This window comes from Anarhichas minor, unplaced genomic scaffold (assembly GCF_050575085.1).
Source record: "Anarhichas minor isolate MPS153535 unplaced genomic scaffold, ASM5057508v1 ptg000014l, whole genome shotgun sequence".
Lineage (NCBI taxonomy): Eukaryota > Metazoa > Chordata > Actinopteri > Perciformes > Anarhichadidae > Anarhichas > Anarhichas minor.
The window spans coordinates 14,595,985-14,622,254 of NW_027466460.1; the positions used below are offsets into that span (position 1 = coordinate 14,595,985).

Consider the following 26,270-nt stretch of genomic DNA (forward strand, 5'->3'; position numbering starts at 1 on the left):
GAAACACATTATCTCTTAGTGTCCAGTATGAACAGGATGATTGAGGATCACAGCAAGAAAAAGCTGTTATAATGTTCATGCGTTCACCTGACTCTGAAGCATTGTGAGCCCGCCCTTTAACACGGTCATGTGAGTGTTTTAGCTTCACTTCCACACAGTTAAAGTTTTTTTTCTGTCTGCTCTTCTTTAACTACAAACAAGATTCATTTGATTTTTTTGGACTTAAGCTCCGTGACACTCTCCGTCTCCGTATTATTCACTCTCCCGTTAAGTCGGACACATTCACGCATGAGTTTCGCTGCGATCTCCAGCCGCACACAAACACAAAGACTGTGGTGTAGTTTGCAGAGACTGATTGTGTTCAATGTTTATTTATACCCGCATCAGAACCGGGACTTCACATCCTTTGTGTCAGTGAACAAAAGCCGAATGTAACCGGATCTTCACACAAAGTGCTCTGTAGCGTTCAGTCATTCTAAGACTCAAACCCGAGTTAATGCCTCGCTCTGCTCACTGACAGGAAATGAAAAGTCAGGGTCCGTGGTGTTATTGAACTACAATTAATCATCATTGCCATAATAGATTCCTTTTTTCTTTCGATAAATTGAATGTTTATCTGTAAAATGCCATAAATGAGAGAAAAATGCCCAAAATAACCTCCCAGAGCCAAAGCTAACATCTTCAAATGCATTGCTTCTTTTTTTTTTTTTTTAACAGTCCAAAGATAATCTGCATATAATGACATTAAACAGCAAAGAAAAACAGCAAATCTTCACATTTCAGACGCTGAATCAAGTGAAAGTTTTGGCATTTTTCTTTGATAAATAACTTTTTTGCTGACGGACCGTTTACAGGACGACCTAATTGTTTCAGCGGCTTCACATGAGGGAGTTGCCATAAATATCAGAGCTGCATGTCAATATATTTAATATAGCCGTTTATTGCTATAACGTAGAAATTAAACTCTTTAAAACAGAGTGCTGAATTTCCTACTTTAACCTTTGTGATAAAGTTTCTACATGAACGAACAGCTGACGAGCACCCGACACGTCTTCGTCGTGGCGAGGAAACTGACCTGCAACTTTTACCTTTCTTTGACCGATTCTCCCGAGCTGAGGCCCCGGAGAAAAGGCACCGAGCTGCTTCTTTTTGTTTGTTTTTGTTTTCCCTTTTCGTTTTTGGGAGTTAATTTTCGCGGTCGGGTCAGCCGGTGCCGTGGCTGCTGTACTCGAAGACGCCCTTCTTGAAGAACGGCGAGAACTCACAGATGGCGTGTTTGGTGAGATGGAAACCGCCGTCTGCGTCGGCTCTGAGAGGAGAGCTGGAGGACGACAGCATCACCCGGAACAAGTTCCTCAGATAACGCTGTAAAATACAAATAGAGTGACCCTCCTACTTCCAAACCAACATTTCTATTTCTTACAAAACAGGATGATTTGTCTCTCGTTGTGTGAATGAAACCGTATTTCAAATGTCTTACCTCCAAGTGGTTCCGGCGTTCAGCGACCATCCGCTCGTCTCGGTTTCCAAACAGTTTCTTGGGAGGGAACTCGAGAGCTGCCAGCTAAAGCAGAGACCAGGACGTCACACACACTTCAGTGACACTGGTGAAGCGTTTCAACGGAGGAAACAGATGTAACAGTGGATCTCACCTCTGGGTATTTTAACTTGAGGCTCCTGTGCATTTCCCGGAAGCGACTGTAGCGTCTGAACACGGCCCACATCTCATCCATCACAGTGATCTGATCAAAGAGAGAAAACCTTTGATGCAGAGATCAAAACTCGGGACACACTTTTACAACTCAAAGCTTCCGCTGTACGAACTCTTTCTAATCTTTGTGTACAACATTTACTTAAGTGAAACATATGAATACAACGAGTGCATCATAAATTTAAAAAACGAAATAACTAATAACATCAAATAAAGCCAGAGAGAGATGGATGATGATGAGACCACGCATAAGAAAGATGAACAGGTCAGACCGTAAATGACTGACGATGACGAGGAAGATGAAGACGGCGGAGTGAGCTCACCTTCACCTCGAACTCAAAGTGCTCGTCCTTCCCCTGCCCGCGGAGAACGTAGCGAGGAATGCTGATTTTAACGGGCTCCCGAAGGCCGTCGCAGCTCGTCCCGAGAGGACGGCAGACCAGGTGCTGCAGAGGAAGTCACCGGGAGGACGGGGGAGAAGACAGAAACAGAGAAGAAGAAAGATGGTGGAGGGTAAAGGGTTGACTCAGAAAAAAAAAATCACAATCATTTTCATGAACTTGATTTGAGAATGATTGGCAACAGTCAATGGGAATCACAGGAAGTTCAATCTTTATTATCTTGTTGACACAATTAACATTAACATCTGTAATCACTTCACATCATGACAAATCCTCCCGTTTTCTTCAAGACATCAAATCACATCATTGTTATGGAAATGCAAGCTGCTAAATTTTAGACCAAACCGCGAATAAGTAAAATCATAATTTTCCCTTCAAACCAAATACGATAAAAAAATACAAACACGAATAATCAAGAATCGTCAACGTGACTAAAAACAATAAAAAACTGGTTTGAACTTTCCTAAAGACATCGATTCATTATGACTACATAAACTAGAGAAAATTACAGTTAACACACATCACATTAACATGATCTGTGCGTCTTCATCTCAAAAGACAATCTTTAGTGTCTTTACATTTGACTAACAGACGTTTTAAATATGTCCATTTTACTTTGGTCCGAGGATGAATCACCTTTTAAGACACAGGTAGGTACATTGCAGGTAAAATACAACTGTAAAACTGTAAAATACAGGTAAAACTGCCTTTTGGTGAGTTACTCAGGTAGACAGATGATTAATCAACATCACAGCTTCTGAGGTAGAACCAAAAGATAACTTCCAGGAATCGCTCGGACGCCTGCGATCAGAGACGGAGGGCACTTCTGTCGAGCATCGCCTGGACTCCACCCTCTTCGCTCGCGTTTGTGGTTTGTGAGTTGTGAACGTGATGTCGACCACAAGGCAGCTGTTATTCGTCCTCACAAACAGGCATCCGATATCTGAACGCTTGCGGACTTCGAGTCCCCGAAACTGGGGCTGGACGGGGACCAGACTGGAGCCCCGTGGCACCGGGTGAAAGACGCCGTCCTCCTGGAGAAGAGCCATGTGAGTGTCCGTCAGGAGGAACTCAAAAATGGCGTCCGGATGCACGCGGGTAGAGTTCTTGACTTTGACGCTGGTGTAGAGCAGAGGACAAACGTGTGCCAGAGACGGTTTGCCAGGACCGTCCATGTTCCCGTGGACGATGTAGAGCAGGTCTGCGAGGACCCGCTTGAATCTGGAGGCAACGTGAAGGCCGTTGTCCAGGAAGATGTCAGGAACGCTCGACGTCCAATCCAGAGAGAGGACCATGAGGTCACCAGAGAGTAACGGGTGATCTTCAGTCCCTTCAGGGAAGTTTTCAGGAGAAAGAAGCTTCAGTAAAGCTTTGCAGAACTCCTGAGTGAGCTCTTTGCTGTGGGTAAAAACCACCAAGACGGGGTCTTCGGTGCAGCCAATTAGGCGAACGTGCTGCCCTGCCAAACTAATCTGGACCTTCTTGATTTCCAGGAGATTCAAATGGTGACGAATAACTACGGTGTCATCTGAATTTGTTCCACTTGACAGCACTATTATGTCCTTTTCTGACAAAAGCAAGCACCCAGGATTTGGGATCGGCTGCTTAATGTTCGCCGTTTGGAGCCAGAAGATACTCACAAGCTTGTTGACTTTTGCTCGAGGGGTCAGAGATTCCAACTTTTCCAGCATCTTCTGGGATGAAAGTGACTGTAGCTGAGACAAGGTTGGAGGCAGCTGGACCAGCCTCTGATAAAACACTTCAGCACATGTGTTTTTGAGAGACAACACAGACCCTTCAGGCCATCCCGTGACGCCCGGGATCGCAGACGTGCCGCAATTCTGAGGAAGACTAAGGGCGCAATCCTTTGACAGATCAACCAATGTGACTTTGTTTTCTGGAAGGATGCAAGGTTCTGGCTCCAGTTTGAGCTGCATTCGATGAATCAGTGGCAGCTCCTTGGACATCATGGTCACATACTGAGAGAGCACAACCTTCATATCATCCATTCGTACATTCCGAATTATGTCCCGTGTGCCCTGTAGCTTTCTACCAGCGTCTTCGTACGCTTCGGACAGCTTTCCAGTAAAATACCCCAAAGCAAAGCTCCTGTTGGCTGCCACTTTATCAGTTTCTGTGTCTCTCTCTTGTGTTATTTGACCATTAACGGATTCCTTTGACTCCTGCTTGAAATCGATGCAACCATTGACAGAGTTCTGCAACTTTGACGACTGATCCTTGGAAAGTTCTGCATCGTTTACCATCCCTGGGTCACATGTTTGGTGCTTGCTTGCTGCATCTTCAACCTTTCCATCATCATTGGGAACACGGCAGGCAGAATTGTTTCTTCTTCCATCAGTGATATTCTTGTTTTCATCAATTCTGTTGGTCTCTGAGTTTGCAGATGTGCCACACATCTTGTGTTGACCAATGCCACCACGATCAAGTTCGCAAACATCTCGGCCCACTTCTCCTGGAGGGATACTCGCTCCTCTTTGCCACCAATAGTTTTTTTCACCATCTTTGTAAGGCACTTCCTCTTTCTTAATCAAGACTTTAGCTGTGGATTCTAGTTTGTCTTCCCTGTGAATCTTTAAGAGGTTGTGCTCTGGTTCTTCCAACATGTTTTCCTGGATGTGGAGAGGGGATTTTGCCTCGAGGATCGGGGCAGGCAGCAAGCTAGACCACAACCCGCAGGCTTTCTGTGTGCACAAGGGGGGGAGTCCATGACTACATCGTCAAGAAGGACGTGAAGCCTCTTTGAATAACACTGAAGTCCATAATCCACCCCATTGAGAATTAGAGTTCCTCCATCACCAGGTGCACAGGCGAGTTGTAAGTGATTCAAAATTAACATTGTGAAGAGGTTTGGCATGCAAATTAGGATGACAAGTGTACAAAAATAACTTCTTTCTAAATTCTAATCAAACATGGACAAGGTAGCATTTGCAAATAATTATTATGAGGATCTATTGCTGTGACTAGACGGATGTTTTTTACAGATCTACATTTAGTTTGTAGGTTTCTGGCTCAAACTCCACCCATCTTGCAGCTTCACTGAAAATAAGGCATCTGCAAATACTGTTTCACCATGTTTGATTCCATTTGAGAGGGAAGTCTGTGTCAGCCTGCTTGGCCTGCTGCCACCGCGACCCGACCCCGGATAAGCGGAGGAAAATGGATGGATGGATGTTTGATTCCACTTTGTCTGAACTGAAGGACTGTGAACTGAAATATTAGGTTTTCGATCATTTCAAGGTGTTTTGTTGTCTGTTCACTCTACTTCCCATGCATCAGTTTGCTGCCGTGCTAAAGAGGAGAACGGGCTTCCTTCCTTCGGGTCTTACAATAATAACGAACAGAGTCGCCAAATTTTCAAGACCAACACGAGTCACAAATAATAGATTAGAAAAACACGCATCCGTCTGTGCACTCACACTGTGTTTGGTAAAATGAACAATATAAATAGAACCGTATTCATCATTTCTGTTAAGATTACATTGAATTTGTATAATTATCATTGGAATCATGCTAAGATTTTTCTTGTGTAATTGTTGCCATGCATACAAGCGATAAAAGACAATTTGTTTATACAATGCAAAGATACAGAACCTCCATTGTAAATTTGATTATTGAATTATAATAATCCCAAAACTAGAATAAGATTCTGGTCTTACCTCATATTTAAGCCTCCTGGGATTCATGTTTTGAAGCTTTTCCTCTTCCTGAAAAACAATGAAACTTAACATCAACTCTCCGTAACGTTAAATATCAGACATACACTATTCATTCTTAATCTGCGAGATATCAAGCATTTTGTAAATGAATAACCCAAAGTTGTAAATTATACTTCATGATGACAGGAGAAAGGGAAAAATTAAACGAAACCAGGATACAATATAAACCAGGCGGAGAACCCAATTAAAAGAGCTACAAACCAAACTGATTGATAGACGTGTGAATGAGTCGATCCATAACCGTATTTGGGAGAGTCATGCAGATTACAGAGCAGGGAAAGTCTCACACAGAGCAGGATGATCCCGGTCTTACCTCATCTGTTAATCTAACAGAGCTACAGTCAAAAGCTTCTTCCTCCTCCTGCAGGGTTAAAGAGCTGAATATCAGTTCTACACAGAGAAAGACGCTTCGCGCCTGACCCGTTACAGACCTTGTTTTTATTCACAATGACATAAAAACAGAGACTAACGACAACGTCTGGCTCCTGAGACGCTGAAACCAGAAAAGGTTTGCTTGAAATATGTGGATGTTTTAATGTATGACTGATGTTAAGTGTTCGTCAGAGTGAAGGTCTGTGGGGAGAAACTGTTCTTGAGTTAGCTGGTTGGGTAAACATCAACAACAACAACAGAAAGAGTGTGAGGGACATTTCTTACCCTGAGCGACTCGCAGGACAGAGAAAGATCCAAGTTGCTGCTGCTGCCATTGAGATGATTCATCTTGCGTAACCTTCTTTGGACTTCCTCTTCAATGTACGCATTTATCCTAGAAGCAATAAGAACGACGTTAGTTTTACAGCTTCTGGCTGTAGGATAAACGGTGTAGTTTTGGCGATTGTTTGAAGAGAACATGCTTTTCCATCCCGCCGGCGGGTTTTGGGGTCCAGAGGGTTAATGTTTGTGGGACAACAACATGAACGCAGCAGAGCACACTGAGTAAAGGTGTACCTGTCGTCTGACAGCGGCAGCAGAGGGTTCAGACTCTGCATGTGGCTGAGCGGCGAGCTGCTGTGACTCGTCTTCTCATCGTTACTGACGGAGTGAGTCCTGTTGTTCTCTTCCCCCTCGCTGATCCTCCGTCTCAGCTTCTGGATCTCTCGCTCAACTCTGGAGAGAATGGAAACATCAAACCAAACCAAAGCGAGGATGTTCTTGTTCCTGAGTTTCTTGAATGCATTCATTTATTCTATTATTCATTTAGCTTCTTCAATGCACAATGCTGTTATTGTTTATTATATATATATATATTGTGTAACTTTTGTTGCTCTGACCTCTGCTGGTCCAGGTTCGTGATGGCCGAGCTCTTGTGTCGCTGCTCCTCGGTGTCGGGCTCCATGGAGACGCTGCGCCTCAGGGCCGAGTGCCTCCTCTCCAGCCGGGCCACCGCCTGCTCCATCGCCTCCCTCTGCTGCTTCTCCTTGGACTCCAGGATCTCCTTCTCCTTCCCCCTCACCTTCTCCTCCTGCCGCGCCACGTTGGCCGTGAACTCGTAGGTCTCCTGGAGCTGCTGGAGCTGCTGGGCGCCGTGCCGGTGGAGGTTCAGTTTCTCCTCTTTGTCCTCCAGCTCCTTCTCCACCTGGAACAGCGTGTTGTCGAGCCCCGGTGGGCTGTCGCAGTTCCCGTTGCTGCCGCCGCCGCTGCGCTCCAGCATCTCCGCGGCTCTCTGCTTCTCCTCGGCCAGCGTGGGGAGAAGGCTGTCGGCCACGCTGGCCAGTTGGCGCTCCTTAAACTGCAGTCTTTGCTCCGCCTGTTTGACCAGCTGCTCCTCCTGGCAGACACCCGTGGCGTCCTGCGCCCCTTTCTCCTGTGTCTCCTTCAGCTGCTGATGTCGCTCTTTGAGGCCATGGGTGAGGTGCAGCAGTGTATTGCGCTCGGCGGCGACCTCTTTCTCCAGGCGATCCCTCTGCTGTCGGAGCCCCTCCTCCAGCCGGCCCAGTTCCTTCACCTGCGCCTCCTTGAAGTCTGTGTATCGTGCCTGGGCGGATCTCGCCTCCTCGCTGGCATCCTCCACATCTGGCCGCTCAGCAGTCTCTTTGGCGCGGAGGAGTGCTTCTCTGATCTCAGCCAGGGCTCGGCGTTCCTCCTCCAGGCGGCTGGCATCCTCCCGGGTCAGCAGGGTGGTGGCTGCCTCGTGTTTCTCTCTCAGCTGCTCCTCCAGCCGCCCCACCAGGCTCAGCTGCTCGCGCTCCTGCTCCTCCAGCCGCCGCCGCTCGGTCTCCAAGCGAACCTTCTGCTCCTCGCGCTCCCTCTTCAGTCTCTCCAGCTCGCGGTAGATCTCGGTCTGCTCGGCAGCCTCCAGCTGCCGCCGCTGCACCTCGTCCGGCTGCTCCTCGTCCAGCTGCTCCTCTGCTTCCCCCTCCGGCTGCTGTTTGCCCCGCTGGGGGTCCTCCCCCTGGATCTCAGAGCGTCTCTCCTCCTCAAAGCGCTCCTTCTCGGCCAGGAAGTCTCGCAGGCGGCTCTCGATGTCCTGGCTGCGGCGACGGAGGCTCTCCTCCTGATGGAGGATCCGCTGCTGCACCTCCTCAGACTCCTTACGCTGACTCTCCACCTCCTGCTGGAGGAGCTCCAGGTCTGCCTTCTCACTCTGGTGCTTTACCTCCATCTCTTTGATCAGCCTCCTACAGCAACAACAACAACAAAGTGGGGCATGTTTTTACATATAATGTAACATTATGATATCTTAACAGTTTTTTGGTGATGACTTGAGCTTCAAAAGTATTTCTGAATTGTATTTATGTATTCTTTAAAGGGTGGCAACTGGTTAAATACTCAGAACATTTCATATCTTCTGCTGACAACTGTAACCGGACAAAAAGTGATTATATCAATTGAATTTATTCTTGTACCTTTTCAGCTCCAGTTTTTCCAGCTCTTCTCGCTGCTGTCTCTCAAACTCCAGCCTGAAAACACGAAAACCTTCATCACCTTGTCTTTTTTTTTCACTCTCACATAAAAAAAACGAACACAAACACACACACACACACACACACACACACACTCAACACCACAACTAGTAAAGTGCATAAAGTGAAAGTAGCATCAACACAAAATGACTTCAAATGAAATGGCAGGCGATGTGACAAAAAGCAACGAAACGTTCTCTACTCTCAGACGTCAACATGGAGACAGAAGCAGCAAGATGGCGTGCAAAATAATAATAATAACAATAATACAATGAGGGTTTAGGATGAGAGACTTGACATGTCAACATATGTCTTTGTGTCAAAGACGGGACAGTTAAGACAGGAAGTGGACGGCTGAGTCTACCTGAGGAAGACGGGGCCCTTCTCAGTGAAGAGACTGTCAACAGGACGGGGTTGATAAGAGTTAATTCACTAACACAGAGAGTGCACAGATGAAAGGAAAATGTGCGCTTAATAATCTAACAAGACACACTGCTGCCTACAAAGAGAGAGGACACCAACCAAACAAAGCTCTCTTCACATTTGTCCTTGAATCACTTAATTTATATTTAACAGTTAAACAGATTACACGGAGAACAAAGGGCTCAAATTCATGATCAATGTTTAACAATTAGAGGAATTTGTCCTGAAGGTGGCACTAAAGGTAAACTCATGAGGTGGTTCATCCTCTTGGGAGCATGAATACTCTCAGTAGATATAAAAATCTGTTCATTAAACTTTGTTTAAACGTGATGAAAGAATTGGCCTGTTGGTGGCGGTGGAGCAAAGGAAAACATTTCAGTAAATCGGCATTCTCACAATATATATGGCTGCCATTATTCTGTACTTTTCTTGTTGTCAACAAATCTCATGTTCAGACCAAAACCAACAACACTTTGACTTCCTGTCTGTGGCTCTTCGCGCCAAGACCGGTGTTACAAAATCAAAGAAACTCTTGATTGACACGTCAGACCCCAGGAAAGCCTCAATAGCAACATTTCGGGGGGGGGGGGGGGGGGGGGGGGGGGGGTCTAAAATGATATGACAATAGCCAGCAGTTTGCATCGTACAAACTGCAAAAACATGTATTCACAAATATGAATAGTGAGTGCGAGATGCGCTAATTCTATTCTTTGGCGGTTCTGTATGAATGCAGATAAACTAACATGATCAGAAGCCGAACATCAGCTCTGAAAGATGGAGCATCTACAGTCCTGGGGGGGCTTTGATGCAGAGGGGAGATGCGCTGCAGGGTCTGAGCTGAGAACCACATGCAGCTGATGTTATTAGTGAATTCATGAGCTCACCCGGGGTTGTAGAGCATCACGGTGGACAGGCTTTCACAGGACCTGGACAGATCCGTCATAGAGAGGCTGAATGTAGAGAGCAGGCCACTCTGAAAGGTTAAAGGTCGACAACATTACCATCTCACCTGAGAGCAGGTTTCCTTCAAGGTCTCTAAAGAGGTTAAAGGTGCAGAGTCTAACCTTTCGTTTCTCCCTCAGCTTGGCCGCCTCCTTCGGATGGTTGAACCGAAACATGTTTGTTCTGCCGAGCAGAATAACAGCGCCTGGAAACAAACAACAGAAGCTGAAAACTGTCCAGGACAGATTCCTCTTTCACCCTCTGAGGATTTAAACATGTTCTCATGTTTCACAGCGAGTGCAGCTTGAGAAGAAGTGACTTTAAGACGACTGATGTCAGAGGTTTCTAGATTTCTCCTCAGACGTCCTCGCGGCTCTCACCTTGGTTGAGCTGCGACGACTCCGTCACCTGAACTCCGTTAACTGAACACTGAGCTCCGCCGAGCGGCACCAGAGTCACTTTACCGTTCTGGTTCTGAAACATACAGTGCTCACTCTCCAGGTCCAGACCGTGCAGGACTGCAGGAGGACGAAACAACACATGAATGCTACTCTCTGACAAAAACAACAACAACTTCTGCACAGTAACAATAGTCAGTTATAGAGCTCTTCTGTGTAAAAGAAGAGATAAGAACATTCTTAATAGGAAAACAAATAAAAAGCTCTCGTAAAAGAGTTAATATACAGCTCAACATACATGTTCTAGAAAATAAATAATGCGAAGTCGAGATTTAAAACTATAATTTAGCATTTTTGTAACTTTTTCTTTCATGGAAAATTTAAATTAAATTGTATGGTCATGATAAAACATCAACTATTAAATAACTCACATTTTCTCATAAACTGCACCAAGTTACAGAACCTTCTCTCACTCAAACAAAGCTACATAAAATGTGAGTTTATTGTCTTTATGACACACCGCTGACATGTGTGTGTGTGTGTGTGTGTGAGACGTAAAACCATCATGCTGCACGTGTGTTAATCTGATGTCAACAAATCAGTTTTATGACACCGATCAGCTGACGGTTTCAACCGGTGGCCGATCGATCGGTGCATCTGTAACTTTAAGTGGGTCAATTTTTAAGAAGTTAGTTTTATTATAGTTTCTCCATCGGAGGTTAAAATCATCTTTTGGGGAAAAGAAAAAACATTGTTTAACTTTTATATAACGACTACTGGAACATGAGAAGTATGTAAAGTAATGTTTTCCTTATTTTATCTCTGCTTTTCTGTGATTTATGTGATGAGCCGGTATAAAAAGGCCTTTCTTGTTTGTTAACACGGCTTCTCTTCCCCTGCAGCTTGTTGAAAATACTCCCCACTGGTTGTTGATGTAAAAACAGGCTCATATGACAAACTCACTGATGTCCTGCTCTCTGGACGCGTCCTCTCGGCCCAGGTACGTCCGTCCCTCCTGAGGTTTAGAGGGGAAAAAAGAAAGAAGAAGTTTAGAAGTCGATCACTTCATTCTGCTCGGGTAAATTCATTTTAAATTACTGATTGCTTGGTGTACTAGGTTTACTTTTCCAATCTTTTTCTTAAGTGGAAATGTTTTAAGTTGTGTTTTTTGTTGTCAGCATTCTTGATTATTTCCTCTTTTTTGTTTTTGACCCTGAAGAAGCTGAAGACTAGAATAAAACACTTTCTTCCATCCAGATGTAAGCAGATACGACACTGATACTAACTGTTAAAGTTATGTATCATGTACAGGTGCTTCAGGTGACCTCTGACCTTTAGATGGTACAGGATGATGCCGGTGCTGAGGAGGTCGTCGTCGATGCCGATGAGGTGAGGCAGCTCGGAGTCCAACACGACACCGATCCCCTCTTTCCTCAGAGCGAGAGTCTCCTCCTGCAGACGCCACAGTCACAACCAGGTGTATTCACGACGGTCACAATAAAGAGAAGGCTAAATATACACATTATGTGAAACTTTCCCCACTACGCACACACCAGCAGAGATTGTTGGTGCTTTCAACATGTTTAAGTCAGACAGTCCACAAACAGTGAGCAACATGAAGGATGAACAGACGGACCTTGAGAATGTTCTGTGTCTCGTTCCATTTGTTGGTCCACTCTTTGGTGAGCTCCAGGACCTGCAAACGCACAAACACAAATAGAAACCCGACAGACACCAGCAGGTAACGGACGTTTAACTCTTCAGCAGAGATCAACTTATGCAAAGCCACGTTTCCAGTTTACTAAAACGTCAAATTAAAAAGGTGCAGTTTGCTGCAGCAGCAGTCATCACGAGAGGAAAACGCTAAACTCACTCTGGCTTCGTTCTGGTGCAGTTTCTCCTCCATACTCAGAGCAGTGGGCGAGTCCAGGAGAGCGATCTGACACAGAATCACAAACAAGGGTCAGAAACACTTTGACCGGGTTGTATTAGTGACTTTAATACGATTAGAATAATCACGACGGCTCAAGCTCAGTTTCAGCCAGAAGGAAACATTTTATGATCCGTGTTCATTTTATCGTCGCTCTCCTTCAAACTGCTTCATCTTCACCTTTTTGTTTAATAACTTGCCTAAATTTGAAGGCAGAGACGGATGCTGTGACAGCGGCAGAGCGAGACCTCCTCCCGACCCGTCAGCGTTGTGTTTACCTGGTTGCCCTGAATCAGCAGAGCCTTCAGTCGGGCGATTTCGGCGCGCAGTTCTCTGATCAGCCTGACGTTGCAGTCCTCGTTGATGGTGGGCTTGTTGATGATGTTCTTGGCTCGGTTGGCGTACCGCAGAGTGCTGAGCGTCTCGCCGTAGTTCACGTCGGCGGGGGAAACGGCTGCGAAGAAAAGGCCGCTTTTAATTTGAAATGGATACAGGAAGTGTTAATTACCGGCAAGAAGAATCCAACAGAATGAGAAAACAAGGAGGCTTCGTACTAAAATATGACCGGGCATATTCATCAAACACAGGACGTTAGAAATGAAGGCCAGTCTCTAATATAAGCCTGCTATAATAATATAAGAAAAGCCTGGTAGCCTCTGCAGCGGAGGTAAATAAAGGCCCCGAACACTATTTGAGAATTTACATTACTTGTTTTGGAAGGTTTTAAATGTCTGTATGTCTCACTGGCAATCATGATGGTCTTGGAGTTGCCGCCCAGACTGTCTTTCAGCAGCCACGTGAGCACCGAGTCTCTGTAGGGAACAAACACCGCCCTCCTCTTCAGGTTGGTGTTCACGCCGTCCTGCGTCATGTCAGCTGGAGCAGAAACAGGAAACAGACCCTTCGGTCAGCAAACATTGTGAACTGAAACACACACGTCGAGATACACGGGTTTCAGGTTCCGTTTCTGACCGAGAGCAGAGATGACGTTGCCGAGAGTGACCAGCGACTTGTTGATGTTTCCTCCTTCCTTCAGCCGGACGCCTGTCGCTCCGGTGGCGTCGGCTCGCTCGCTGCCGGCCAGATCCACCAGGTGGATCTTACTGACCGTCTCACTGGGCATCTCTGCATCGAACTTGGCCTGAGGGAGAGAGAGAGGGAGGGAGAGAGAGAGAGGGAGGGAGGGAGAGAGAGAGAGAGAGGGAGGGAGAGAGAGAGAGGGAGGGAGGGAGAGAGGTGTTGAGTGATACGAGATGAAATCACGGCTCATTTCAGTAGAAACTCCTGTGAATTTTTTAGTTTATTTCATACTGTGGAGAAATGATTTACGGTCTGAAGCCAGTAAATTCTTTCTGACCTGTGTGAAGTTGAGGGTGAAGATGGCGTGCGAGCGGCTGCTGACGTCGTTCATGTCGGTGCTGGCGGTGGTGCGGTTGATGTTTCCGGCCTCCATCAGCTCCTCCACGTCGCTGTAGTTCTGCACCAGGTGTTTGGACAGATCTGAGACCAGGAGGGACCAGGGGTCAGGTTACAGGACGTCAACACGTGAACAAAACGCTGAGAAAACATGTTAACTGGGTACGTAATCATCTAAAACTACTACAAGACTGTCTGATACACACACATTTTCCCTTGAAAAACACAGTAAAACCGAAATGAAAGCAGGATAAATAAAAACTAGATTATTATACGGAATCGTTTGCAGATAAAACTGCAAACAAGAAGAATTCTCCAGCACTGTTGTGGCCCAGCAGTGCAGTCTCACCTTCTACATACGGTCCGTTTTTCGGGTGCTCCCTGACTCTGAGGTTGTAGGTCTGACTGGATTTCCTCCTCAGCAGGTCTCTCACCCTCTCGTTGTAGATCTCCAGGTAGCTGAAGGCATAAACCAGAAGAAAACATGGCTGCAATCACAACTTAGTCCTCTCATCTCAAGTTTGTTCTCTTACAATAATGACTGTTTTTCTATCTGTGTTAGTAAACTCAAGACACCGCTGTCGATCAAACTGAGGATAAAACAATGGCTCGTGTATAACAAATGTCATATCTGTGGATTTAGATCTAACAAGACGCTTCTTGCCCGCTGAGCACCTGTGCTTCTGTTTGGGTGTTATTGAAGTCTGCTCACTGAGAGCTGGTGCAGACGTGGAAAATATAAACCGTCCGGCCGGTCCGGCTCACCTGACCTCCGTACGAAACGAAGCTTCATCCCATCGAGACGCCGCGGCGATGCGACTGAACAAACCTTCACAGAACCTCGGGATCAGACCTGCGTCCCCCTAAAACAACAACAACACACACAAAGTTCAGCCGTAGAAACACACAGGCTCAAAGGTGTATGAGGTTGAGTGAGGTAGTGGTGAGAATAACAAGCATTTACAAGTCGTGATAAAATGATGACGTACGAGGTCAACAGCATTTTAAAGACGTGTTTTACGAAACATATTTTTATATATTCTTCTGCATCACGTCTTCTCTTCCCTCCCTCCTGTGAAGGACCTTGTTGATATTGTTCTGTACGTGCGTTTGCTCTCCTCTCACATCTCTGCATACCAGTGTTATCTCAGAGGAGCCGGCTGCAGGTTTATCATTGACAGCGTGGCTGCTGATCCATCAGATAAGATCAAACAATAAAACCCGACGCGGCTGCGTCTGGAGTCGGACTCGTCTCCCTGAGAACGGACAGATCATGTGACCTGCTGACACCTCAAACATGTCCACTGAGGTCATGTCCTCTATTACTTTTACACATTTGGAGAGGTGGGGGGGGGTTCCATTTTTAAATGAAAAACATAGAAAAGAGGTTATTTTAAGGTCTGGTTCTAGAGTTTTCAGACTAAAAACATCTAAATTTGATTTTTAAGCTCACAATAAAAACATAAATGAAATTGATTTATGATGAAGTGATTTACGTCTTCAGTAGGAACCAATGAGCTCGGAGCTGAGAGTCACAGACAGGAAGTCAAAGTATTGAGGGACGGACTAACACGTTGTTGGTTTTGGTCTTTTCATGGGATTTCTGACAGTATAAAACAAGTAAAACATCACCAGCTTTATCCTATAACTGCGTACGTAAAATTAAAATACTTCCAACGTGTCTGGTCTAATGTTTCGGAGGAGTGTTGGGACACTAACTCACGATGTCCAGTAGAGCAAACAAATAGTAAATCAATTAATCGTGGAAGTTAAAAACCCCAAACATCACAATGTGATGATATTCTTTTCTTTCTCTTATAAATGACAGTAAACTGAAGATCTTCATATCTTTTGGACAAAATAAGCAGTTTGAAGCCTCCAAGTTGTGAAAGACATGTTTCACTATTACACCTCAAAGACTTAATGATTTATAGAGAAAGTAATCAACAGATTAACAGATTAACGGTCAGCTAAACTCGACTGGAGCCTTCAGTGATGAGTTCATCAGAGCAGACGGATCAATAGTTGGGACAGTGACTCTGATCTCTCTGTGGTCTGCGGTGTGAGTGTTAGATATGTCTCGTTAGTTTTGTCTCACTGGATTCCCCATCATGGTGTAGGACTTCCCGGAGCCGGTCTGACCGTAGGCGAAGACGCAGGCGTTGTAGCCCTCGAACGCCGCCCGCAGCACGTCCAAGCCCAGATCTTTGAAAACCTGCAAATGAAAACGAGAAAATAGGTTTTTTGTTGCTGCCGAGACCTTTTTCAAGGTTTCTCGGTCGACGTGTTAAAACATTTCACTCCAGGTTTGAGACTCGCTTGACTCGGTATTGATGTTGCAGAGCTGTAATGTGATATGTCAGAGCTCAGGAAACGAGTCTAACAGCAACGAGCTGCGTAGACCCAGAAATCCAAAGCTGTTCTTCACCTTTTCCTGGGAGACGAACGTGGAGCTCTTACAGTCCGCCGAGTCGTAGGAGAAGTCGTACGTGAACGTTTTGGTTCGATCCCTCGTCGAGTCGGCTGCGATGCCGTCGGGGATCTTTGGAGAACACGACATTAAAACAAGACACAGCTTCAGCTACACGGCGTTACGATCGCAGTCCGTCTGAATCACATACGGTGGGAACAGTTTTACCTTGAGGTTGGTGATGGAGGTCTTGGTTCCCTCCATCCTGATGATGGATTTTGCGGTCAAGTCCTTCTCCCTGAAAAAGATCAATAATGTTTATGTAAGAACACGGGACAGACTTCAGGATCTGTGAACTTCATCACGTCAGCGTTCAGAGACTCTTTTGTTTCTGTTCATGTGAGAGTTAATCAACCAACCGTTTACCAAAAATACCAAAATAAATAGATTCCTTGGCTGGAACTGGGACGGCCCCAACGATATTCTTCATCATCACCAATGAGACACTGATGATCGTCAGGAGACTAACCCATATATATAACCATATAACAGGTATAAACAGCTGTATGGACATAATACATATATTTGTGTGCTTGTTATATTGTTATATAGTTATATAGCAGCCTTGTTGTCCTTGTTTTCAGCTGTTTGTTCATTTCCATCTTTCCTGTTCTTGAAATGTGTCCAAGTACACCGAGAGCAACTTAGAACCAGAGTCACTTTTCTTTATGTGTCCACATTCTTGTTGTTGTTGGTATTACTGAATCGTTTGTGCTGAAGCTCCATCAAACTGGAGAAACGTGTTTCAATAGCTTCAGACGTATAAAACCATGTTCAATATCACCAGCTATTTATACTGTAACACAGGTCAAAATAATAAACTACATCCAACTGTGAGGTTACTGTAGACGTCCTATCATTTATTTTACACACACACTTCTCTGTGATAGATATGTGTAATACATAATATATGTAAAACATAATATATGTAAACAGGAAACTCTTGCCTCCAAACTACAACTTCAAATATACTTCCAACAGTCTGAACGAGACTCTGCTGTATAGATTGTGATGTTGAATAAACTCACATGACTGAACATGAATTGTATGAGCAGGGCGACATGTTTGCTTAGTATAATCATCCGTCTCCACCCCCGTTTGTTCTCAGGCTCAACCACACCCTTCATGTCGGATTGAAAGCAAAAACAGAAACGCGTCGCGTTGAATCTGCATCGACTGTGTTCATAAGCAGACATGAAGGCGTCTGTGAAATTCTATGAAATTTACTTTCATAGAAGATGAAGAAAATCACATTTAAGAAGCTGAAATCAGCCAATCAATCGATTATTAACTCAATCATTCTTACAGGTATTTCATTTTGATACAGTTTTAGGGTGTTGCAATTAAATTATTAGTTGACTAATCTCGGAGTAAATCGATAGAAAAATAATGAGGGAACTTAAAATCATTGTTATCCTAACAATACAAAGCTTTTAATCGTTCCAGTTTCTTCCAGTACTGTGCTTAAGTACACATTTGAGGTACTTGACTTGAGTATTTCTATTTTCTGCAACTGTAGCCTATATTTCTACTCCACTACATCTCAGACGTAAATATTGTAGTTTTTACTACATTTGTCTGACAGCTTTAGTTACAGTTCTTCATCTCCTTCCTGTCCAGTTTAAACCTCGTATCTCCAGATGTGCTGATGTTGAATGTTTGTGATGAACTTAAGGATGAAATGTTCCTTTATGTGTTGATGAAATCCTCCTACTTCTTCAGATTAATAAACTCTTTAAAAAGACTCTGGGATCAGCTGGAAAATGCTTCATAACAAACCTTTTAATATATATAAACAGGTTGTTTATATTTGATGTGAACATAAAATGATCTTATAGAATATGATGCATTGATGTAGAACAGTGTACAAATACATCTACAGCAGTAAAATGCAACAAAGACATTAATGCAGCAGTAATACAAAAACATCATAAAATAGTAAAACACTGACACATAACATTTTACTGCACAGTGAGTACTTTTACTTTCCATACTTTAAGTACACTGTGCTGATAATATGTAGGTACTTATATATGTATTTTCACAGTGTGGTAGCAGTACTTTTACTTCAGTAAATACTTCTTCCTGCAGGCTAATAACTCTCACTTTAAATTATAATATAACGTCATTGTTACAGTCTCAAATCGTGTTGCTGAGTCCATGCATGTCATTTAAACACCATGACTCCCAGAGGCTACATCTGTATGAGCTCAGTTAGCATTGCAACAACAACATTCTGACATTATACCTGCAGAAAGATTAAAAACAATTGTCCTAAACTCACCGTCTGTTCATGGGCCTGACCCGGACAGCCACCCGAACCGATGCCATTGCACATGTCCGTCCGGTCCAGTTACGTTAGTAAGTTAGCCTCGCGCTAATTAAGCTAACAGGCTAACCCGCTAGCATGAGCCACAGCGGGATAAAGAGAGCAAAAGTCGCCGCCGAGATAACCGACAGACTGCACACGAACATGTAGAAACTGGACTATAGTGAGTAGAGAGGGAGAGGGAGGGGAGAGAGGGAGAGAGGGAGGGTCAACACCGTGGACAGGTGTTATCGTTGTCCGGTGACACAATCTGTTGAGTAGCACGTTAGCCTGTTAGCTTTCAAATGACACAAAAAAGAAGCAAAGTAACGGGGAAGCATCAGCTGATGAAAACATTACATCTGTACAGAAGCCCGGAGAGGACAAAATACACACTACTGACGGTTGAAGAAAAACGACCGTAAACACATATAGTATATATTTATTTATTTATTCTTCTTTCTATATACATACATATATATAACAATTAAAAATAAGCATATATATATGTATATATACAGAGAGAGAGAGCTAGAGACAGAGAGAGAGACAGAGAGAGATAGGGAGAGATAGAGAGACAGAGAGAGATAGGGAGAGATAGGGAGAGATAGAGAGAGCGATGAGAGAGACAGAGAGGGAGAGACAGAGAGATGCATGTATAGATATATGGTCGACTAATCAATTATTTTGGTCAATCAATTATTGATTGACCAATTTATTTTATTGATATGAATTTGGTTTTATACGTTCTTTTTTTCATGCTGATGACTTATTTCTAAGAAACTCAAGATTTGAAGTGGTGTTTCTGTTGTCAAGTGACCCTCGATCATTATTGAACCACATCGGTGTAACTGGGCTCTAAATATTGAGTTAGTTTGCTTCTGTTTGGGCCCTCTGCAGTCTACTCAGTGTTAGACTGAAGAGGTTTAAACTGTGATTTGTCACTCTATAGTGTGATCAGCTGATATTTCCTGACCCAATTACAACAGTGCTAACCCTAAACTAACCTAAATTCACCCATATTGTGAATTTTGAAGAAGAGCTTCACTACAACACCTGTTAATTCTAGCATATGCATTATTGTGCTCACAGAAACAGGAAGCTGTTCCAATTTAAATCTGCACGCAGTTTACTGCTAAGCTTCCACTTTCTTTGACTAGTGATATTTATTATCTTCTTATTCAACTGTTGCTCAGAAAGGATCTCTTTCTTCCCTTTCAATTGTCAGTCTAGTATTGTTCTCCACGTCCAAAACAAACCCTTCGTACAAATATTCGTAACGATGACTCTTTACAACCTAAAAAAACATATAGAGTAACCCTCTCTGGACCCAATAAAGCCTTTGTGGCCGGAGATAACACACTTTTCAACCATGTGAATTGTAGGTTAAAGTTGTAGCTTGTAGTTGTCCTCCTGGCCTGCTGGTGGCGGTAGAGGTGAAAGCTCGTTAAAGCAGCGGCGAGTGTTACCGGCGCCACCAGTGTGTTTCCTGTTTTATATGAGCAGTGTGGAGGGAGAGAGGTGAGTTTAATATTTAATACAGTTTTGTCTTCATGTGATCTGTCTGTAGTGTTACCGATTCCCCAGGTCAAGTGATGAATGCCTATGGATTATGTTCATATTAGAGATCATTGTGTTAAAAACACAACGCGTAGTTAGCTAGCTTACCGCCGCTAGGCTATCATTGTGAATGAACGTAGCCTGCGTTAAGCTAACGTATGCTAATATTAGCCTAGACTGAGCCTTTAGCCTAACTAAAACGTAAAAAACACGTCCGATGGGAAATGATGGCATTAGTTATGAGGGATATGACCAGCTAACATATTGTTTTCATTGTATATATTGTGTATTTGCATTTGATATTTAATATTTTTTACTCTGTTATTTTATTTACCTGTACCATAATAGCTGCTGTAGCGAAAAAATGTCCTCTTGCAGGATTAATAAAGTAACTATCCATCTATCTATCTATCTTGTGCTTGTATCTAACATCAGGTTTTGTCAGTCTCTCTGGACATGTTTAGTATCTCATTAGCAGTTTGATTTGTTAAAGTCTGATGTCTGAGAGGACAACTGTATATTTTTTTATTCCTCTTTAAAAATACATATTTTGTATGAAGGGTTTATTTTTGCACATGAAGAACAAAACGCTGAAAGAGACAAAGATCCTCTGAGCAACAGTTGAATACGAACAGAAGAAATCACACATTGGTCAAATAAACTGGAAGCTTTTTAGCATCAACATATGTGCAGATTTAAATAAGAACGGCTTCTTGTTTCAGTGACAATAATTCAGCCAATAACAAGCTTGAATTAACAGCTGTGTTGCTTTAGTAAAGCTCTCCTTTAAACTTCATAATAGAAGGTTAGTGTAGGGTTAGCACTATTAGAATATCAGCTGATCACACTGTGAACTAACACAGTTTAAACCTCTTCAGTCTAACACTGAGTAGACTGCAGAGGGCCCAAAGAGAAGCGGACTAACTCTATATTTAGAGCCCAGTTACACCGTTTGTGGTTCAATAATGATCGAGGGTCACTGACGTGTTTCTGGACTAGAAAACTAATTTAAAATCCAAGTTCCAACAGTATTCTCTGCTGTCATGCAACACGGTGTGGACATCGACTAAATAGACTTTTTAATCATTAAATTCTTCTTCTTTTGGCGCCGAAACTATTTAAAATGTAAATAATACGTTTGGTGTTTGGATTGTACAGTTTTATAAGAAGCCGTTATTGAAGAAAAATATAAATAATATAACGTGATTCCAAACTTTTCAGCTTGAAAATGTGTTTCAGCAAATGAAGACGTTGACATGCTCTCTTGTTGCTCTCTTGTTGTTTTCCACAGACACAAACATGGACATCCGACCAAACCACACCATCTACATCAACAATATCAATGATCGAGTCAAGAAAGAAGGTACGTGAGCATTTCATCGCTCTCTCAATAAGCAGTCAAGATTATTTGATAAAAGAAGATGAAGCTAAATGTCAGACCTGCTCTTGTTGTGTGACGACATTCTGCTGTTCTGTGTTTTTGTAACGTCGTCACTATATTCAAAGAGCAACATGGCCCGTTTGTTTTCTTTGTGTTGAGCTGCGTCTCGTCTTCCTCCTGCAGAGATGAAGCGTTCGCTCTACGCGCTCTTCTCGCAGTTCGGCCAGATAATCGACATCGTGGCCATGAAGACCATGAAGATGAGGGGACAGGCCTTCGTCGTCTTCAAAGAGCTCGCCGCGTCCACCAACGCACTGAGGCAACTTCAGGGCTTCCCCTTCTACAACAAGCCCATGGTAGGAATGACGACGCCGTCCTCGCACCTCCGTGGGCAGTTTTTGGGGCTTTAACTGACCCGTGTTCTGTTGTTCCCCAGAGGATACAGTACGCCAAGACGGACTCCGAGGTCATCGCAAAGGTGAAAGGCACGTACGGCGACAAGGAGAAGAAGAAGGACAAGAAGAAGAAAGCTCAGGAGCCGCTGGCGGTCAGCTTACTAAAGAAACCAGCAGCGGTGAGTTTGTGTTTGAACATCAGTCAAGTCATCGTTCTCTGTCTCGCCAGGCGATGACAACATCTGGTTCAATGTCCTGAACACACATTCGTTTCTGTTCATGTCACTCCACCATTAAACTTTGTGAAACAGGCAGTTTTCTCCTCATAGCGGTGTTGAATACGACGAGATGTTCGTTATCCGATCATAACTCGGGTAACGGGAAAATGACAACTGGAAAAATGTATCAGTTGCAGGGAACTCAAATAAAACCGATTATTGTGTGTAACGGCCTTTATATGTTTATAATGTTGAGTGTTACTTGTAATTTCTAATTATTTGTACACTGTGATATTGCTGCTTTTGCTGAAGTGAAAGATACTTCAACCATATTACATTTGATACATCTGAAAATGATGAACTCAAGTTTATAATCAAAATAAAACGTATTTACGGCGTTTAATCACAGTATTTTGTGGGGAAAGAGCAACGCGGTGAATTCCCAGGCAGTAAAGACTTTAAAATCTACTACTACAGTACACCAACACTGTCTCACAGATACATCTTAACCAGCCCTCCACCCACAAGACGACACCGTTTCCTCCTCCGCTGAGGACTGATGACTGAACTTCACACATTACTGTCATTTAACAGGAAGACTGACGGCTGTAATTTAAAAGAAAACGGGCGAAAACAAGCAATAGCTGCAGGAAATATTCCCAAAAATCAGTTTATTTGTCATTTTTATCGGCGTGTGATTGTAAATATGTCGGTAAGTAGAAGCAGAGGAAAGAGACACACACACACACACACCTCCAACAGGAAAGTGTTTGGTGATGGAGGCAGAGCTGTGGAGCAATGCGGCTCTATAATAACTTTCTGATGAGAAGAACGGAGGCTGTCAACAGTTCCTCACGATATAAAATGACTTCACTGCTTCTCATACTGTGAATACTTTTATTTTGAAACCCAGGACCTAATGTTTCACTTTTTAAAAGCCCCCTCCACTCAAAATGCGTCTTTCCTCAGTTTGTTTTCTCTGAGCTCACCTCGAGTCTCCGTTTAACTGGACGCACCTGCCGGAGTTTAGTGACATCACAACTGGTTTTGGAGCCAATCAGGGTCCAGTATTAAGTGTATTTATTGTCAAACTCCCAACAGAGAAGCAGTCGATGGCAATGAAATATTAGAATTCATAATTAGATCAATGTTTACTGAGGTAATAAATCAAGAGAGAAGTAGTCATTTTCTCATAGACTTCTATACAACCAGAGGAGTCGCCCCCTGCTGGTCAGTAGAGAGAATGCAATTGGCTTCAGTTTTCAGACCCGGCGGTTGCCGTCTGCACTAAACCTCTTCTTAGTAAACTTTGTTCAAAAATGTTTTTGGAAATGTTTTTCACTGTTGTGTTTTTTGCTTGCAGGGATCAGGAGCGCCTGTGCACTCCAATGCAGTACAGGTAAGAAACCACACACGGACTCTAGAGAGAGCCTTTCACCTTTTTACGCTACCTCAAGGCCACCGTAGTTCTCCGACACGTGAGGGGCATTCAGTTAGATGTAATGTGAAACCTCACCACTAGATGCCACCAAATCCTTCACACTGTGCCTTTAATATATGCATGTTTTTCACATTATTTTACCTTTCACTCATCGACACTTCAATACTTGGAGCCTTGTAGGATTCTGCGGTTTGCAGACAACAATCATTTGCGTAAAAGCAGTGATTATAAAAAGCTTTTGTGAGACGGGTCCCTGTGTGTAAAGCTGAACGTGATGAGTCTCTGCTGTCTCCTCAGGTGCCGGACAACCCACCAAACTACATCCTGTTCCTCAACAACCTGCCCGAAGAGACCAATGAGATGATGCTCTCCATGCTGTTCAACCAGTGAGTCCACCGTCAAGACTTTGGCTTTTACGTTCTTTTCAAAAAACATGCGTTGACCGTGTTTTGACTGGGTTTATTTTTAACGATCCTCTGCAGGTTTCCTGGTTTCAAAGAGGTGCGGCTCGTCCCGGGGAAACACGACATCTCTTTCGTGGAGTTCGAGAGCGACACGCAGGCGGGCGTGGCTAAAGACGCCCTGCAGGGCTTCAGAATCACAGCGACCTGCGCCATGAAGATCACGTACGCCAAGAAGTAGCGTGATCGTCCGGAGACACAAAGACACTCTGAGTGGGAGGACCGGTCCTGGATTTCCCTCGTGTTCCTAGATGCTTTTGATTTTTTGTAAATGCTTTTATTTTTATTTTTGAATCCTCTGCCGTCGTTCATGAGGTCGAGCGAATAATCCCCGGCCAATATTTTGTTTTGTAAAATAAAAGTCTTTTACATAATTGTTGCCACAGATGTGAGTTTTCCTGCTGGAGCTTTAGGGACAAACGGGATCAGTTTAATTTTTACTTTTATCAATTTAAAAGATCATTACACACGTCAAGAAAGTTGCATTTTGTGTGTGTGTGTGTGTGTGTGTGTGTGTGTGTGTGTGTGTGTGTGTGTGTGTGTGTGTGTGTGTGTGTGTGTGTGTGTGTGTGTGTGTGTGTGTGTGTGTGTGTGTGTGTGTGTGTGTGTGTGTGTGTGTGTGTGTGTGTGTGTGTGTGTGTGTGTGTGTGTGTGTGTGTGAGAGAGAGAGAGAGAGATACATTCACTGTTTAGAAGAAGAACTCTGGATTATTACCAGACTTTATTTTACATGGTTGTCCTCTAATCTGGCCAGTTAAGGGAAATGTGAGGCATAAAATTCAGGGATTTTAACTCCATATTATGGAGCATCTGTTTTAATTTGCTAGTGTCAACTAAAAAAAATCTTGTGTCATAAACTTCCTCCATGTTACGAGTGACTATAATCATTCCTAAAAGTAGAGAACATCTAGTCATAGATGTACAACACGTACGTACAGAACACTGTGTCTTCACTCACATTTCTTCCTCCAGCCGTCACTGATCGGTGTCATTTCAACCGTTTTATTCATGTTGCTGTTGGTGTGGAGCACATTTCACCGTGTCGGGAGACGGGGACGTGTTCTCAGCTCTGGTATACGACCAGAGGAGATTTATTGATCGGGACATCGGCACAACGGCAGATGTTTGTGGGACGAAGAAGAAGAGGGTTATTTACTGGTGGGTGTCCTCCCAGTGATGGGAGAGCTGGTTTACATTCACCATCACAAACTGACCTGTTTCTTCTTATTCTGTCTCAATTTAATTAAGATATTTCCAGAGATGTGACACAGGGTGAAAATGCTTTAAGAACCCACAATAATAATAAATAAGTTTCAACCAACTGAGCATCTTAACTATCTAAGTAATAATTATCTAAGTCATATGGTTTGTTTGCAAAAAAAAAACATTTAAACATTATTTTCAAAAGGAATAAAGTGCGCGCGGGCGTGTGTCCGTGCGTGCTGGGTCGCCAGACGTCGTGAACGCGCCTCGCGGTCTTTCCTGTCATTCAGTGGATCAGAGCGCGCGGAGAAGCAGCTTCAGGTCTGTACCACAAAATATATGATGTCCTTTATTTACATGCAACCTCCGCGTTCAGACGACGTGTCACCTCACGTCTTAAATACGCGATTTATTTAATCATAAACAGCCACACACGTCAAATATCCTTAATTCTGCAGTTCAACACGTGCGTCCTGCAGAGATCTTTGGTCTTGTGTTTTACATTAACGTGTTCAGCTATAGTTGCTCTGCTGCAGATATCTTCACCGCTCTCTTGTGTTTCTTCTTATTCTCTCATTATTTCTCATTAATCGAAGTATAGCGTCTCACTCTCTGTTCCCAACGTGTGGTCCATGTGGTCTTATACTTTAACAGTTTTATGACAGAATGCAATTTTCTTGATGTGTAAAAAAATACGTTTTAAATTGACAAACACGTGTAATTCATGGCACAATTCAATCAGGATCAAATCATCATGTGTCTCAACGTTGACTAACGAACAAAGCTTTTTCCGAAAAAAGGTCAGATTGGAAGAGATGGACTTCAGCTCTCTACAGTCACCGCTAAACGATAAATAGAATATAAATAGTGTTATTTGAACATTAAAGCATGTAAACATGTTCTAGTAGAAACCTAAAATATGTATAAAGTAAAGTATGAATCTCAAAATGAGCAGGATATGTCTCCTTTAAT

At 43.6% G+C, this 26,270-nt stretch overlaps 2 protein-coding genes across 7 annotated transcripts; one reads left to right on the forward strand and one right to left on the reverse strand.

Annotated features, from left to right (window-relative positions):
- Positions 1-338: 338 nt before the first annotated feature.
- kif16ba (kinesin family member 16Ba) lies at positions 339-18,955 on the reverse strand. Of its 6 annotated transcripts, XM_076091687.1 has the most exons (28): positions 18,616-18,952; positions 16,500-16,569; positions 16,290-16,403; positions 15,960-16,076; positions 14,627-14,724; positions 14,211-14,320; positions 13,803-13,945; positions 13,418-13,586; positions 13,190-13,321; positions 12,724-12,899; positions 12,389-12,454; positions 12,152-12,211; positions 11,848-11,967; positions 11,479-11,530; positions 10,498-10,635; positions 10,240-10,322; positions 10,060-10,148; positions 9,117-9,149; positions 8,696-8,749; positions 7,121-8,467; positions 6,798-6,956; positions 6,507-6,615; positions 6,163-6,210; positions 5,790-5,837; positions 2,035-2,157; positions 1,653-1,742; positions 1,481-1,564; positions 339-1,365 (listed from the first exon to the last, which is right to left on the reverse strand). In XM_076091687.1, exons 1-28 carry the CDS (start codon positions 18,660-18,662, stop codon positions 1,204-1,206), a joined length of 4,041 nt encoding a protein of 1,346 aa, XP_075947802.1. In that variant the 5' UTR covers positions 18,663-18,952; the 3' UTR covers positions 339-1,203. The 6 variants fall into 6 exon arrangements, with proteins under 6 accessions (XP_075947802.1, XP_075947803.1, XP_075947804.1 ...); XM_076091688.1 differs by lacking the exon at positions 6,163-6,210; XM_076091689.1 differs by lacking the exons at positions 6,163-6,210; positions 9,117-9,149.
- Positions 18,956-20,091: 1,136 nt separating this feature from the next.
- snrpb2 (small nuclear ribonucleoprotein polypeptide B2) lies at positions 20,092-24,469 on the forward strand. Its single transcript, XM_076091701.1, has 7 exons — positions 20,092-20,160; positions 21,491-21,562; positions 21,764-21,936; positions 22,017-22,154; positions 23,557-23,592; positions 23,932-24,020; positions 24,117-24,469. Exons 2-7 carry the CDS (start codon positions 21,499-21,501, stop codon positions 24,274-24,276), a joined length of 660 nt encoding a protein of 219 aa, XP_075947816.1. The 5' UTR covers positions 20,092-20,160; positions 21,491-21,498; the 3' UTR covers positions 24,277-24,469.
- Positions 24,470-26,270: the final 1,801 nt, after the last annotated feature.

Excerpts from the sequence above, each read along its gene's own strand:
- snrpb2 (XM_076091701.1), top strand. The coding sequence starts at position 21,499 with ATGGACATCCGACCAAACCACACCATCTACATCAACAATATCAATGAT. Across the intron at positions 22,155-23,556 it reads TACTAAAGAAACCAGCAGCG|GGATCAGGAGCGCCTGTGCA; the intron begins GTGAGTTTGTGT and ends TTTTGCTTGCAG. Across the intron at positions 23,593-23,931 it reads TGCACTCCAATGCAGTACAG|GTGCCGGACAACCCACCAAA; the intron begins GTAAGAAACCAC and ends CTGTCTCCTCAG.
- kif16ba (XM_076091684.1), bottom strand. The coding sequence starts at position 18,662 with ATGGCATCGGTTCGGGTGGCTGTCCGGGTCAGGCCCATGAACAGACG. Across the intron at positions 13,322-13,417 it reads CAACGTCATCTCTGCTCTCG|CTGACATGACGCAGGACGGC; the intron begins GTCAGAAACGGA and ends TTTCTGCTCCAG. Across the intron at positions 8,468-8,695 it reads GAAAAACTGGAGCTGAAAAG|GAGGCTGATCAAAGAGATGG; the intron begins GTACAAGAATAA and ends TTGTTGCTGTAG.